The 17141-nt window shown below is 41.0% G+C and overlaps 1 protein-coding gene across 1 annotated transcript in view; it reads right to left on the bottom strand.

The window, feature by feature from the left end:
* The window catches only part of LOC128501308 (potassium voltage-gated channel subfamily H member 8-like), a 213783-nt gene that overhangs the window by 8166 nt on the left and 188476 nt on the right, over window positions 1–17141 (bottom strand). The window contains exon 12 of the mRNA XM_053470740.1: window positions 16699–17033. Within this exon, the coding sequence (XP_053326715.1) occupies window positions 16699–17033 (335 nt within the window). The remainder of the gene's footprint in view (window positions 1–16698; window positions 17034–17141) is intronic.

Below are 17141 nucleotides of genomic sequence, written 5' to 3'. Positions count from 1 at the left end.
TCATTGATTTACTTATTCACAAACATTCATTCACTCATGCATATACTCATTTACAGATACTCATTCATTCACTCATTCGCAGATACTCATTCCCTCATTTATAGATACTCATTAATTCCCTTAATCAAGCATACTTGTTCATACAACCTCCCCCACTCCCTTACCTAAACTGCAGATCTCTTGGTGCCGCTCGCAGACTTCCACAGGGGCCGTTGTTTCCCTCACCTGTACTGCCTTGGGGAAGCTCTGTAGCAGAATCATGTGACGTGATGTAAATTGACGTGACTCAGCTGGATTCCTACTTCCCCTGGGCGGTTCAAGAGAAGTTGCTCGCACAGCAATGAGCAATGCACAGGTAAGCAGGGCCCCTGTGGAAGTGATTGCGAGGGTCACCCGAGCCCCCTAGAGTGGCAGGCATAATTGTGGTTGCGGGCTTTTGCTACGCATTAAAGGCGGCCCTGGCAGTTGTGCGGCCGCATCGGCCACTTCGGCTCGGCCCTGACTGGGCCTATTTTTAGGTAGGGTTGGGCTGTAGCTCCATTAGCCCCTGAATGGCAGAAATAAAATGTGGTCACCCTCGCCCTCACTGGTAGAGGCTTCACTATCCTCCATGACATCTGTGCCCCCAAACAGCTTGTGTGCGCCATATTTGCACCCATATGGCTTATCTGAGGCACCTTTGCCACCAAAAAAGTCAAGTACAAGAAAAAATACCCGAGTAGAGGGGTCAACTAGGTAGGGGGACCCAAACCATTTGTTTTGTAAAGAGCCCAAAAACTACTAATAGCAGCCCTCGTGCAGTTTTCAGCAACTCCTCTGTGCACCTCTCTCTCCTTCACTCCCTGCCTGACTGCTGTGGTGGGCATGTGAGGCCTCGGTTGTGGTGCTGGAAATTTATGCTGAGTGCCGGAATATGATATCATATCCCGGTGCTCAGCAGCGAAGCCTCACGCACCGAGGCTGGGCAGTGAGAAAGAGGCCCAGCACAGGGCTTCAGCAGGGTAAGTGAATTAGAAAAGGAGATTAGACAAAGGGGTAAAGAGAGTGAGAAAGGGAGGGAGAGGCAGATAGTGAGAAAGGGGGGGTTGCTAGGGCATGTCCTCTGAGGGTGAACCTACTCACCTTCTCCTGGGATCCAGCGCTGGACAGACGCAGCATCGTGTCTCCTCTCCTCCCCTGCTCACTGACACAGCAGCAAGCAGGCAGTGGCGTCTCCAGCTTTCATATTTAGGGGGGGCACATGGGGGGCCAGGGACCAAAGTAGGGGGGCCGATTATAAAACGGTACATATACACTATATATATACAATATAATATATATATATACACACACACACGTTAGACGTGCATTTTTAACTACATAATATGTATTCATTCTTTAATATTAGCCCGTGCTGACAATATATATATATAAATATTAGACCCTGCTGCCGATATATAGAAATATTACACCCTGCTTCCGATATATATTAATATTAACCCCTGCTGCGGATATATATTGATATTAGCCCCTGCTGCGGATATATATTGATATTGGCCCCTGCTGCGGATATATACTTATATTATACCCTGCTGCCGATATACATAAAAATTATATCCTGCTGCTGATATATATTAATATTTGACCCTGCTGCCAATATATATTAATATTAGCCCCTACTGCCGATATATATTATTAGTCCCTTCAGCCAAATATTCAAATATTAGCCCCTTCAGCCAATATATATTAATATTAGCCCCTGCAGCCAATATATATAAATATTAGCCCCTGCTGCCAATATGAATATAAATACTAGGCCCTGCTGCCAATAAATATTATTAGCCCCTGCTGCCAATATATGTTAATATTAGCTCCTGCTGCCTATATATGTAACAACTTTAAAATAATTTATTAAAAGTAACACCAAAATTAGACAAAAAAATCAATAACAATATTAATATATATATTTTTTTCTATATATAAATATATATAAATATATAAAAATATATAAAATCAATAACAATATTATATATATATATATATATATATATATATATATATATATATACATATATATATAACAACAATAACAATCCTATCATGCTCAGGTTCTAGCATGTGCTGGATGACTTAGCATGATAGGAGTGCGATTGCTGTATGTATGTATATATATATATATATATTAATACTGTTATTGAATTATTCTGTGCAATAAAAGTGTTAACACACCAAAGTTGGTGCAAAAAAATAATTGATGACAGCAATCACACTCCTATCATGCCTAGGCAGCCACTACATGCTGGAATCTGGGCATGAAAGGAATGTGATTACAGCCTCCCTATGCCATGCTATCCCTCACATCCATGCTATCTCAAACCCTCATTCACAAACATTCAGCACAACACCCATCACTCTCACACACTCACTAATCCACTCTCCCTGAATCTTGTCCTACCTTTCAATCTGGGTGTTGGGGCAAGTCCCATGTGTAGAATCTGGGTGTTGGGGCAAGTCCCATGTGTAGAATCTGGGTGTTGGGGCAAGTCCCATGTGTGGAATCTGGGTGTTGGGGCAAGTCCTGTGAGTGCAACCTAGGTGCTGGGGAAGTCCTCTGAGTGCAATCTGGGTGCTGGGTCAAGGCATGTGAGTGCAATCTGGATGCCAGGGCTGGTGTGTGATCTGTGATCTATGCCTGCTATGTGGGTCAATGAATACTAATGTGCATTTTTCACTTGATCACACTTTGGTAGTTTTCTGTTTGTTTTTTTTTCTTCTAGCTTTGTTAACACCATAAAAATGTAATCTGTGATGAATCAATGTTCATATTCTTAATTGTGCATTCTGATGGGCCAACCTTTCATAGTTTCTTCTAGCTGGTCCTTTTATATATTTAAACTGACCCTTATTAATGTATTATTATTACTACTTGGTGTAAAGTAGTGAACCTACCCTGATTCCAAATCAGGGCAGGTTCACAAATATATTTTTAAATCACATTTTTTTTAAAACTTTATTTATAAAAAATGTGGCTTTCAAAAATCCATACTTGTCACTAAAAGAATATAATTTGTGTGGGTTCACTAAATGAGAAAGACGGAAATAATGGTTGAAGAAAGACAACAAAAACATGTAAAATGCTCTGGTCCTGTAGCTTAACCCCTTCCGTACCGGGACGTACCTGGTACTTCCTGGTTAACAGTCACCGGTAGACCGGGACGTACCAGGTACGTCTCCTCCAAAAAACGCCCCCACATCACCACAATCGCGGTGATCGCGGGGGCGCTGCTGCTGCTGTCTGCCCAGGACTCCTGGGCAGACAGCACAGCCTGTCTAAGCCCGCCCCCAAGCCTACGATCACTCCCACGGAGTGATTTTGTAGGCAGAAACAGCGATTGCAGAAAGATCTGCAATCGCGGTTTCAGCTGCCACAGGCAGCTTCAGGGAAGGGGGGGGTGTTGAATGGGTCCCCACACAAGTGTGGGGACCTGATCCAACACCCCCCTGCTGCCTGATCGCTCCATGAGAGCGTCAGTGCAGCGTTAACCCCTTCAATACCGCGATCGCGGCATTGAATGCCGCGATCGCGGCATTGAAGGGGTTAATTCCCGTTTTGTAGGGGGCTCTGCTGCTGGTGGTCTGCCTGAAAGCCCAGGCAGACCAGCAACAGCAAAAACGACCCCCCAGAAGTCCTCTGATCAGTCCTGTAGGACTGATCAGAGAGATTCCTCCCCTACAATCTCCAGTCTATTGGAGATTGTGTCCCAGCTGCCAGAGGCAGCTTCAGGGACAGGGAGACAGGGTTCTTTGGTCTCCACATGAGTGTGGAGACCAGACCCCCCCCACCCTTCCTCAGTTAACCCCTACCCCCCCTCTTCCTCAATTAACCCCTTCAATGCTGCGATTGTGTATGACCCCCATCGCAGCATTGCAGGGGTTAATATTAGTCCCCACAAGCTTGTGGGGACTAAATATCAGTCAATGCTGTGCTTCAATGGAGCATCAGCATTGAAAGAGTTAAAAAAAAATGTAAAAAAAAAAAATAATAATAAAAAAAAATTAAAAAATAAATTTAAAAAAATTAATAAAATAATAATAATAAAAAAAAATAACAGCACTGACCTGAAAGTCCAGGGTGCTTCCAGGTCAAATGCTGGGCTGGGCTGATCAGATCGCTCCTGGCCAATAGGAGTGATCGGATCATTATGGCAGCCCACGGATGACCCTGCTCTACAAAGAGAGAGGGGTCATCTAGGGTAATTATGAAAAAAACACAAATTATTAATAAATGAAATAATCATAATTATTACCTGATCACTTGTCGGTGACATTTTAAGTCGCTGATTATTGATCGGTCTCCCTGATTGATGTCAGCGGCCTAAACCTGTCACTTACAAGTAATCTGATAAAAAAAAATATTTAAAAAAATGTAAATGCACATGTTCCAGTTTTGCCCTCATAGCTTCCTCAAAAAATGCATGAACCATGCATGTGAGGTCTTGTTGGAATCAAAATGTGGTGTTTTCTTCCACTGTTGCACTTATGGTGTGCAAGAAATTCAGTGCAACATTGAAATGTATGCGTTAAAAAAGCAGTAAAATAATTTCCCTGTGAAGTTTGGCAGACATCAGTGAAGAAATGGCTAGCTGAAAACTGTCAAAACTACCCTAGTTGAACACCTTGACTTGTCTACTGTTCATAAATATATACTTTTATGGGGTAATTTACAGTGGGGGGCTTCCAAAATGTCCCAAATGGGATATGGGCCCAGGAAACCAATTTCTGAAAATTCCAAATGTGAAAACGAAAATGCACATGTTCCAGTTTTGCCCTCATAGCTTCCTCAAAAAATGCATGAACCATGCATGTGAGGCCTTGTTGGAACCGGGGGATGTTGGTGAACACAATTTGGTGTTTTTTTCTGCAGTTGCACATATTCTATACAAAATATAATATAAAATCTAAAGCAACATTGCAACATATGCAAAAAAAAACAAAAAAATATAAAAATACCTCAAAATTTGGCAGCAACTGGCGATAAAATCCCTGTTTGAAAAGTGTCAAAATGACCCTAGTTGTACACCTTGACTTATCTACTTTTCATAAACATATAATTTTGGGGGGATAATCAGTATCTGTGACAACTATTGCAGTTATTAGACAACCATGCCAAATTTGCAAAAAATTACATTTCAAAAACACGATGCATGCCTAGCAATATTTGCCCTATACTGGTCAAAATAGATGAAAATCCTGGCCATGTTGGGTGGTTTCCAAATCAGGACAACTTAATGAATATATTTGGGATAATTTTTTCCCATTGGTTCAATGTGTGTACAGTTTGTATGTATACAAAACTGTAAAAAAATACGTTTTTTTCATTTTTTCACCACTTTTTCCAGTTTATTTCAAACAAAACAATGTACTACCCAGCTTAATATGGTTTCAAATGAAAGCCCTACTTGTGCTGAAAAAAACAATATATGATTTGTGTGGGTGCACCAATTGATAAGAGAGAAATTACAGTTGAAGAAAGACATGGCAAAAACACAAAAACGGCTCCGGTCCTTTAGCGACACGTTAGTATCAAAATCCCGGTCCTGAAGGGGTTAAAATATATTCGGTCATTAAGAGGTTAAATAAAATAACCCCCCCCACACACACAGTGTTTTTGTTGTGATAATGCAGCTTACTCTTTCCCATGCTGAAATATTATGTTTACATACAGAATTATTTTCTAGTTGGTTGTTATAGTAGCAAACAACAGCCCTGTCTTCTGCTGTTTGAGTAATTAGACTTTATGGTTTTGTCTTGAGTAATTAAATTCCTATAACACATTGTCTGTATTGACCTATGTGTTATTGCAGGTTGGTGAAGAGCATAGCTTGGAAACCCTAACTCTGATCAGATCTTTCATAAAAACTATAAAAAAAACACTTTCATTAGCATCACTAGCCTTCATATGCACTGCAATTGTGGTGTTCTTTTTACCCCTTTACCTGCCTCACAGATATTTTGCAAGCATCCCTGGCAAGCACTCACATTGACTTCAACATGAGCACATTTTTGCCACTGATTGGCAGCTTTAAGCAGTCAATCAATTGGAACTATGGATGACAACAGTTGCAACAACAGGGTTGCAACTCTTTTTTTTTTTTTTTCTTCATTTGTAGGATGCATATTAAAGTACTCACCTTATTCCAGTAATCTCATCATGCCATCATAAACATTTTGTTAGAATGTCTCCAATAGAATCTCCAGGAAAAAAAAATGAAAACAAGCTAAAAAAAAGCTAAACAAAAAAAACAAGTGTAAAAAATTTTAAAAAATGGTGCCCAAACATCTCATACCCCTCCCATGAAAAATATTGTTAAGCCCTTCCCCAAGAAAAAAGTTTCAAAAATAACATTAAATACTATAACATGTAAGCAGTGGCGTCGACACAGGGGCCAGAGGGGGCCAACCCCCACCCTACATAATGCTGTGCTTCATTTTTATTTTTTTTTGTGCACTGATTGACATGGAGAAGAGAGAGGGGCGCCAAGCAGTTGCTAATGAATAAGCATTCAGCCACCACTCTGCACCCCTTAGTCTCCTCCAAGAGGCCTCTGTCTTGGTCCGGGTGCCGCCATTTCATGCTGGGTGCCGGAATATGACGTCATATAGCGGTGCTCAGCAGTGAGCACTGAGGCAGAGCAGTGGAGGACTTCAGCATGCTAAGTGAACTACAAAGGGGGGAGAGGGTCGATAGAGAGAAGAGGAGGGTAGATAGTGAGAAGGGGGTAGATAGTGAGAAGAGGAGGAGAGGTAGCTAGTAAGAAAGGTAGGTAGTAAGAATATTGAAATAAATAAAAAGTTAGAATGAGTGAGAGAATGAAATAATTAATGTGTGGATGCATTGTGTGAATGAGTGAGAGAATAAATGAACTAATGTGTGGATGAATTGTGTGAATGACAGAGTATAAATTAATGTGTATATGAATTGTGTATATGAGTGAGAATGAATCAATTCAAGTGTGGATGAATTGTGCGAATGAGTGAGACTAGGGCTGAAACAACTAATCGATAAAATCGATAATAATCGATAATGAAAATCGTTGTCAACGATTTTCATTATCGATTAATCGGATCGATTTTTATCGATTATAAAAAGAGGTTTTTTCAGAGCAAATGCTCTGAAAAACTCCTCTCCTTATATAATCCGACCTCAAACAGAGATCGGATTATAACGCCGGAATCCAGATCCCCCGCAACGCTGCAGGGGACCTGGATTCCCCTCACTGTCGGCCGGTCTCTCACTTCCGTCTCTCTCCCCCTCCCATCTGCCTCCTCCCCCCTCCCATACATCACTCTGCCTCTCTACCCGGCACCGTTACTGACAGGCACTTTCCCTGCAGCTTCATAGAAGCCTCAGTGTAAGTGAAGGGCAGTAACTGAGTCTGTCTGTGCGATGCAGACCCCCACCGGCAGACAGAGAATCATCCTCTCTGACAACCAGTGAGGGTCTGCATCGCACAGACAGACTCCGTTACTGCCCTTCACTTATACTGTGGCTTCTATGAAGCTGCAGTGAAAGTGCCTTCAGTAACGGAGCCGGGTAGAGAGGCAGAGTGGTATATGGGAGGGGGGGGGAGTCAGGGGGGTGTATGGGAGCCACCCTCCAATACACCACTCTGGCTCCTCCCCCTCTCATACGCCACTCTGCCTCTCTACCCGGCTCCCTGGTGTCTTGTCAGAAACGGAGGTTCACAGGAGGCAGAGTGGAGTATGGGAGGGGGGGAGGAGGCAGAGTGGAGTATGGGAGGGGGAGGAGGCAAAGTGATGTATGGGAGGGGGGGCAAAGTGATGTATGGGAGGGGGAGGAGCCAAAGTGATGTATGGGAGGGGGAGGAGCCAGAGTGGAGTATGGGAGGAGTCAGAGTGGAGTATGGGAGGGGGAGGAGCCAGAGTGGAGTATTGGGGGAGGAGCCAGAGTGGTGTATGGGAGGAGGCAGAGTGGAGTATGGGAGGGGGAGGAGCCAAAGTGATATATGGGAGGGGAGGAGGCAGAGTGGTATATGGGAGGGGGAGGAGGCAAAGTGATGTATGGGAGGGGAGGAGCCAAAGTGATGTATGGGCGGGGGAGGAGGCAGAGTGGTGTATGGGAGGGGGGAGGAGGCAGAGTGGAGTATGAGAGGGGGAGGAGCCATGGTGGTGTATGGGAGGGGGAGGAGCCAGAGTGGTGTATGGGAGGGGGAGGAGCCAGAATGGTGTATGGGTGAGTTATAGTGGTGTATGGGGGGTATTATGAATTTTTAGGGCATATAGGGGGTATAAGGCATATGGATATTAGGCATATCAGGGGGGCATAAACATATCTGGGGGTAAAAGGTATATCAGGGGGCTCAGTTGCATATCACTGGCATATAAGGAGTATAAGGCATATCAGGGGGCACAGTGGCATATCAGGGGGCACAGTGGAATCTGGCATATAAGAGGTATAAGGCATATATGGGGGCAGAGTGGCAAGCTCTGTCAGATGTGCATAACTGGGGGCAGTTTGGTAAATAAAAAAAATTAAACAAGGCTTTTTTCTCAGTTTTTATTAAATATGAAAAATAGTTAACATATGAATTAATATTTACTAATAACATTGTATTAAAACCTAGCAATTGCAATAAAGAGATGAAAGTGTAACTTGTACGTTTTTTATTGCAATTTTTCTTCAATTTAAAATAATGTATTTTTTTATCCGATTAATCGACAAAATAATCGGCCAAACTAATCGATTATTAAAATAATCGTTAGTTGCAGCCCTAAGTGAGACTTTGAATTAATGTGTGTATGAATTGAATGAAGGAATTCATGTGTGGCTGAATTGCTTGAATGATTTGTGAGAATGCATTAATGAATATATGTAAATTATTTGTGTGTATGAATGAAAGATTAAATGATTGTGTGAATGAAAGTTTAAATTAGTGAGTGACTGTAAAAGTGTTTCATAGCTGTATCATTAATATCATTATCATAGATTATTATTTAATATAATTTTCACAGAGAGAGATGTGTATCATTAATTTGTAGAAAGGCAAAGATGGCACAAGCAGGTTGTTTTGAGCCTTGGGGACCAAGATGGCATAGGCAGGGTCTTTATGGGCCAAAAATAGCACAGGCTGCGTGTTTATGGGACAAAGATGGCACAGGGCGGGCTGTTTGGGGACAAAGATGTCATACGCTGGGGTGTTTGAGGACAAAGTTGACTTATGCTGGGCTGTTTGGGGACAAAGATGCCAAGTCATATGTGTGTAGTTTGGGTGCTGGTCAGGTTCTATGTTGGCAATGAGGATTCCAGGCCTGGCTTTAGGGTGTGCAACCTGTGATCTATGCCTGTAATTTAGGGGGGTTTATCTATCCCTTCAATTAGTTTGTATGTGAATTCCAATTGATGTATACCTGCAAAGCTGGGTTTTTGTGTTATTCTGTTCATCTATATCTGCTATGCTATGTTTCCATACATTATTTTTGTATACCTGCTAATACAGGGTTTGCATGTCTTATTCAGTTGATCAATACCTGCAGTGCTGTGTCTATCTGTTGGTTATTTGATCTATACCTCAACATGTGATTTTGGTTGATCTTTACCTGCAATGCTGGGTTTGTGTGTTCTGCTGATCTATACCTTCTATGTTATGTTTGCATACGTTATTATTGAATACCTGCAAATATAGGGTTTTTATGTCTTATTAAGTTGATCTTTACATGCACGTGCTGTTTACATTTGTTGTTTATTTGATCTATACCTGAACTACAGGGAGTAAGTAAAAGAGAGGTGTGTCTAAGTGAATGAGGGGACAAAGGGACTCTGAGGATGATTACAGGGGGAGAGGACCTTCACAGTAGGGTCAGAAGGAGGGAAGACGACACTAACTCTCATAGTCTTTCCCTATTCAGCAGTGTGGCAAATATTTGTTTTGGTGCGGGAGCGTGGAAGGGGGCCCAAGTAAATGCTTGTGTAGGGTCCAATTTTTTCAATATAAAATATATTGTCAGCAGGGTCTAATATTTAGATATATATATTGTCAGCAGGATCTTATATTTATATATATTGTCAGCAGGATCTAATATTAATATATATTGGCAGCAGGTGCTAATATTAATATATATTGGCAGCAGGGGCTAATATTAAAGAATGGAAAATAACAGCCACGTCAGCTGTTATTTTGGAATCATATCTCAATCATGGTCTTTACTGCAAAGAGATCATATCATGTAGTTAAAAATGCATGTCTAACGCATATATATATATATATATATATATATACACAGACACACATATATATATAGTGTATATGGAGCGTTTTAAATTGCTCCCAATTTGGTCCCTGCCCCCTCATGTGCCCCCTCTAAATATGAAAGAGAGATGACACTGCATGTAAGGGGCATGGCTCATTGAATTTGTCCATCCTTCTCTGTTGGTATTTGCTGTTTTTTGTTGTTGTTTTTTTCACACACATTACAGGTTCTTCAACACGAAGATCATTAAAGATATCACTGCATTTCACTTTGATGGGTTTGGATCATCTGTTCCACTTGTGAGTGTAACACTTCACTTCCACATAAGATTGATCTCACACTCCACACTATATATTGTTTTGTTTTTTTACCTATATGTATCTGCGCCCCATAATTTTCTGGTCGGTTTAAATTTCTACACACTGAGGAAGAGTGTTCTTTTGGGCAGCTGCGGTCGTATTTGGGAAGTATTATTTATATTTACTTTCACATTTCAGCACATGAGCATGTGACTTTAGGTTATTTCATAGCTCTTATTTAAATACAGTTAACAACTAAAGTGCTTTTTGGAACTCTAAAAAAACTAGGGCCAAAACAATGCACATAAATGTAAGTCTTTTGGCAATTTGCACAAATACATAAAAAATAACCACTATTTAATACTGTAAACCAATTCACTGTTTATCCTAACATTAGGCTGGTGTGTTTCCTATCATAAATTGGATACACAAATATACACAACTCCCTCGTAAACTATGCTAGCCTACTCTTTCTGCATATAAATCCTTAAAGTTGAGGTGGGATCTGAGACTCTTGATACACCGCAGGCATTTTCCTTTAATGTCCTTGCTAAATAATTCAGTAAATCTACCCCAGTCCTCAGTTCAGATGCACCAATTCTTTAAGCCTATAACATTACTTCTGAATGTGGTCTACTCCTTTAGATGTAGAGAACATCCATAATCCCAAACAACTATTTTGTGAAATAATCTCTCAAGTGGCTCTGACAAGGAATGTTTTATTAAAATAAAAAGAGGCTCTTTTGTTTTTAAGAGCAAGAGGCATTATAACACAATTGACTTGCACCTGATACAGCAATGCACTGCAAGCAACAAAATTGTCTTAATGCTCAAACACTTCTTGTCTCTGAATGCCCAGCCCCTTCCCCAGAACTAATTCTTTAATCAGTTTAAATCAGCCTTATTCATATTTTTTCAGGAATACTTAACTGTCATATGACACAAAAGCGCACGATGATACTGTTGGCGTACAAACTGAAAAAGCTTCTTCAAAGTTCCTGTATTGTTGGAAATAATGCATTGATAGATTTGCTTTACCTATTAGGAAATTAGAGCCTGTAAGAAAAAGGTGCTCTCCCACCACAGGACTTCAGAAAGATAAGTGACAGGGAGAGATAGATAGTATAGAATAGTAAGAAAAGTAGAGATAAAGAAACAGAAATAGGGGAGAGATAACGCGTGGGAGAGAAAAAAGGGAAAATAGAGAGAAGGGGAAAATAATAAAGAAGGAAAGAAAAGGAAGGGATAGCGAGGAGGATAATGTGAAAGAAGAAAGAGAAAATGGGGGAACAATATTAAGAATAAAGAGATAAAGAGAAGGAGTGATAGAGACAGAAAAAAGGAAAGATTAGATAAAGAGAAAGGAGAGAGATTGAGAGAATAAAAGAAAAGAATATAAAAGAACAATAAGGAGAGATAGGGAGAAAAGAGAGATTTTTCGGTTTGTTTTTGGACCGTTTCCTGACCATTTGTTTTAGTTGAAAATCAGGAAGCGTTTTTAATTTGGATAATTATTCGCTCACTCTCTAATGCTCTCTGAATGTCTCCCTACCGTCTCTCCCAACCAGTTCTGCTTCCTTGTCTCGCAGCTTCTTGTTCTCCTCTTTTCTCTCTTTTTTCTTCTCACTTTTCTTCTTCTGCATCTTCACGGACATAACATCCCGGGGAACTTCAGCCAAAACCAAGCGATCCTCCAAGGTTGGTGTTAGGGTTGCCACCTGGCCGGTATTTCACCGGCACAGCCGGTATTTAGAGCACCCTGCTGGACTCGGTATTTTAAAGATACCGGCTATGCAATGGCATTTAAATATGCCAAATGAGATCTAAAAATAAGGGGTATAAGGCATATCAGGGGGGCAGAGTGGCATTTCAGGGAGGCAGACTGGAATATAGAGGGATATAAGGCATATCAAGGGGACAGAGTAGCAAGCTTGGGGTGAGATGTGCAGAACTGCGGGGAAGGTTGGCAAATAAAAGGAATCCTTTTGAATTAATATTTACTAGTTTGAGAAATATTTTGTTTGGGTTCTTGTTCTTTTAACCCCCTCAGGACCAGGGTTTTTGTATCATGTTTGTGCTAAAAGACCAGAGCCGTTTTTGTGTTTTTGCTATGTCTTTCTTCAACTGCAATTACTCTCTTTCTCAATTAGTGCACCCACACAAATCGTATATTGTTTTTTTTCAGCACAAGTAGGGCTTTCTTTTGAAATAATAATAATATATATAAACCATCATTTAGTATGAAAAATATCTTAAAACGTTGAGGAAACTAGGAAAAAAAGGAAACAGTTTCACAGTTTCACCTATAAAAACTATATATAATCAGTCCATATGGAAAAAAAATAGGCATTTGTCTTTTTTTGGAAACGTGTGATATTTTCATTTATTTTGGCACTTACAGGGTTAAATATGAATGACGTGCATCTGTTTCTCAACAAGATTTTTAAAAAATGTGGTGTGCTGGGAGTTGTGCCCCAATAGCAGCTAGAAAAAGAAAGACTGCCAAACAAAAGTATATATTTTTTGAAAGTTGACATCCCAAAGTATTTTACTAGGGGTATTTTAACACTTTTGATTTAACCATTTCAGTGCTAGTCTGTCCTAAACATTGCAGTAAAATTTCATTTTTAACAAACCCATTCTATCCAAACACAGTATTTCAGCATTTTTCCCCAGGGTACGTGAAATTACTGAAACAACTTCACAAACACCCCCAAGTACAGGAATACCCCATATGCATGGGTAGGTTATGTCTCTTTGGCACTGCGGGTTAAAAATTGGAACATGCGCATTACAGTTTTCAAACATGGAATTTTTGGTTCCGCGTCTCATTTGAGACACAGTTGATGTCCCATATTTCATTTTAACCCCCTAAAACTATATATTTTCAAACACTAGACAGCTCAGGGAATCTAGTTAGGGGCATAACGATTGTGTGAAAGAACAAAATAGATCTTAATTTGTGTTCGGTAACACCCCAGAGTACAGCAATACCCCACATGCATAGATAAGTCATGTTTCTCAGACATTGTTGAGTCAAAAGTGGAACATGGATATTCCAACTTTTTAATTGCTGCAGTTACTAAACTCACAACACTTGACCTGGAAGCACCCTGGACTTTCAGGTCAGTGCTGTTATTGTTTTTATTAATTATTTATTATCCATTGGAGCACAGCATTGACTGATATTTAGTCCTCACAATCTTGTGGGGACAAATATAAACCCCCGCAATGCTGCTATGGTGTCACACACAATTGCGGCATTGAAGGGGTTAACAGAGCAATCGGGCAGCAGGGGAAAGTTGGAAACCGAAGAACCCTTTCTCCCCATCCCTGCAGTCTCTTTGATCACTCCTGTAGGAGTGATCAAAAGGCTTGTGGGGGCTAGTTTTTGGTGTTGCCTGGGCTTCTAGGTAGACCACCAGTAGCAGAGCCCCGTACAAAACGGGTATTAAATTTAAAGGGGTTAATGCTGCACTGTCGCTCTTACGGATCGATCAGACAGTAGGGGAATGCTGTGGCAGGTCCCCACACTTAGGGACCCAATCAACAAACAACCCCCTTCCCTGAAGCTGCCTGTGACAGCTGAAAATGGCGATTGCGTTTAAGCTTACAGAATCGTTCCGTGGTAGTGATCGAAGGCCCGGTGGGGGGCATATTGTTTTTTTTATCTGATTAACCGATTAATCAAAAAATATTCGGCCAACTAATCGATTATAAAAATAATCGGTAGTTGCAGCCCTAGAGTCCACCAGTGTTGGCTTCAAAATTGGAAGGATCTGGAGAGATTCTGTAAGGAGGAATGGTCTCAGATCAGGCAATAGGAGTAGCAAAAGTATTGACTAAAAGGCTACCAATTATTGTGTCACACATATATGTCACATTCTTTGGGGCTAAACCTGTGTTGTATTTGCAGTTGTTTTGTATCCATGACAGCAGAATAATATTCATAGAAAAGTAATATTCAGAGAAATATTCATAGAAAAGATCAAAGGGTTAAACAATAGACAATTTTTCACAGCATTCTTTGCTCATATTTACCAAGGGTGCCAATACACTGTATGTATAAGGCATTGTTTTGATATAATTTGTGTATATATATATATATATATATATATAGTACAACATTTAGCATACCTCCCAACATTTCAAAATGTGAAAGAGGGACACTCACCAGTACAAGCAATTGCACTTTACAATGTCGCGCTTGCATCGCCACTTAAAACATGCTTCATTTTTGTCAGCACAGTCATGCATATTAAAAATAACCAACACACTGAATTGAATTACCAGGAGGCTCAGCCAGACATACTAGTTCCATGATGCTGGCTGAGCATCATAGGAAGTGCAGTCAACAGTAAAGCTGCAGATGTTAGCTGTGAATTACAACTCCCATGATGCTCAGCCAGGTGTCCACCATGACTAGGCATCGTGGGAGTTGTAATTCACAACTAACACCTGTCACATCATCTGCTGTTAACTACAGTTCACATGAGGCTCAGTCAGGTGCCCACCATAATGCTGGCTGAGTATCATTAGAAGAGTATGCTAATATTAGCCTCCCTCCCAGGACCCTTACACACTGCCTTTACACACACCTGTCCATAAACACACATATATACATACACTGCCCTTACATACACATAAACACACCACTGCCTTTACACACATACACTGCCCTAACACACCATCTTACAAATACCTATACTGCTCTTACACACACCTGCCCATACACACAAGCTTACAAACACACACATACATACACATACACTGTCCTTACACCCCTTTCTCCCCATTTCTTACCTCTTGATCCTCCATCCTGTGGTGGGAGTGTGAGGTCTGTAACTTCAGACCGCTTTACTGCTCCCTCATCACTACGCGCTGGCTATTGATGCAGAGCCTGGGGGTACAACATCATATCCCCGCGCTCTGCACCATTTGTTGAGCAGACTAGAGGGAGATTGTGATCTCCCAACTAGTCCTGCAGGCTGCTGCTGCTGATCGGGCAGCTGGGCACCCCCTCGCAGCTGCACCTGAGGTGAGTACGGCTCTAGCCTCACCCTTCCTTCGCCCCTGCAAAGCGGGACAGAGGTAGGGATAGGCGGGGCAGAGTCCCAAAATCAGGACTGTCCCACCCAAATTGGGACAGTTGGGGGGCATGCATTTAGCATGAACAGGTTATTAAAAGCTAGAAAAATACCCACAATTTTATGTAAATAGTCACTAAATGTTAAATTGAGAAACATAACCTAAAATGTTATAATTCAAGTGTTATGATTTTAGAAATACCTAATTTTTATAGAATTGCCATATACGTCTTGCATGCCACTGTTTGAAAGCAAGTTATGTGTAGAGAAATGCACAAAAACTCGCTTCCCTGTATCTCCAGAAATCCCCACGCATGCGTAGTGGGTTGTTTCCAGTTTCGTGGCAGTTACTAGACACAAAATGGAATGTGCAAACAGGGAAAAGAAAAAATGTTGGTGCGCTAAGCTAGTCACAGGCTCAAATAATACAAATGTGTAATACGAGGCCTACCAAACAGGTGTAAGCATGCTGCAAGAAACAGTGTATTGGCTGCACAATGTATACAAGAAACAAAAACAAAAAACAAAAAGAAGCGCAGACAGTTTTTGTTTCTTGTACAAAATGGAATGTGCCCAATAGCGTTTCCAAGCTGAAATTTTCACATCTTGTTTTGGTGGCCCTATGTCTCAAAAGTATATATTTAAGTAAAGTAGACAACCCAGGGTGTCAAGGATCATATGGACTTTTTTATGCAGTCATTCCGTGTTTTTCTTCCCACCAATGCTTCTATGTTTTGGATTTTTGCTCCGTGTATATGCTAAAGCAGCTAAATCCACCAAAATGTGTTTAAATACATCTCCAGATTATTAAATCATCCCACATACGTAGTTTTGTGGAAGTTAAAAGCCACAAACGTGTTGACAGTTTCTTAGGGTTTTTGCACCAATGTGCCAATTCAAAGTATCCCAGTTTTTTCGCTTATTTTACTGGGCTCCTGACTTAGTTGCACTATTCCACCTTTTTATATAACAACATAATTATACATATGCAAAGCACAGTGAGTTTTGTACATTGAAAAGTGACTCACTGGCATGGCCAACCAATACCATTAAAGACTACTTACCGGGGGCTGAGCACTGGGGGAGCGCTGATGCTCAGAACAGGAAGCTGAAGCTTGCATGGTCTTCTACCATCACCAGCAAACTTGCCTTTGTCTTCTGCAGTAAAGAGGTCCCCGAAGCTCTTGTCTGCTCTTTTGGTTGGAGTCTTAAAAGACCTTGGCGTGAGGGGAGAAAGGATTGGGGAACTGAATGCTTTTGGTAACTTTAGTGAGCTATCAATTGGGCTCGCTCCTCGTGGGCTTACAGGCAAGGGACATCGCTCATCATCTTCAAATTCATCATCTTCCAGAATGGATGGCAGCTTTTGGATAAGACCCCCGTTGCTTTCATGCTCAAGCTGGTAGGAAAAGATTATTAATTAAGACAGTTTTTTTTCTCTTGAGCTTAGGAACTGAATAAAATGCCTGAAATCATCTGCAAGACATGTACTGTATACAGTTCAAGT

Source organism: Spea bombifrons, chromosome 7, assembly GCF_027358695.1.
Source record: "Spea bombifrons isolate aSpeBom1 chromosome 7, aSpeBom1.2.pri, whole genome shotgun sequence".
In the NCBI taxonomy this organism is placed as follows: Eukaryota; Metazoa; Chordata; class Amphibia; order Anura; family Pelobatidae; genus Spea; species Spea bombifrons.
Note: the sequence above shows the minus strand (reverse complement) of the source record. Positions and strands in the feature narration are given on the sequence as shown.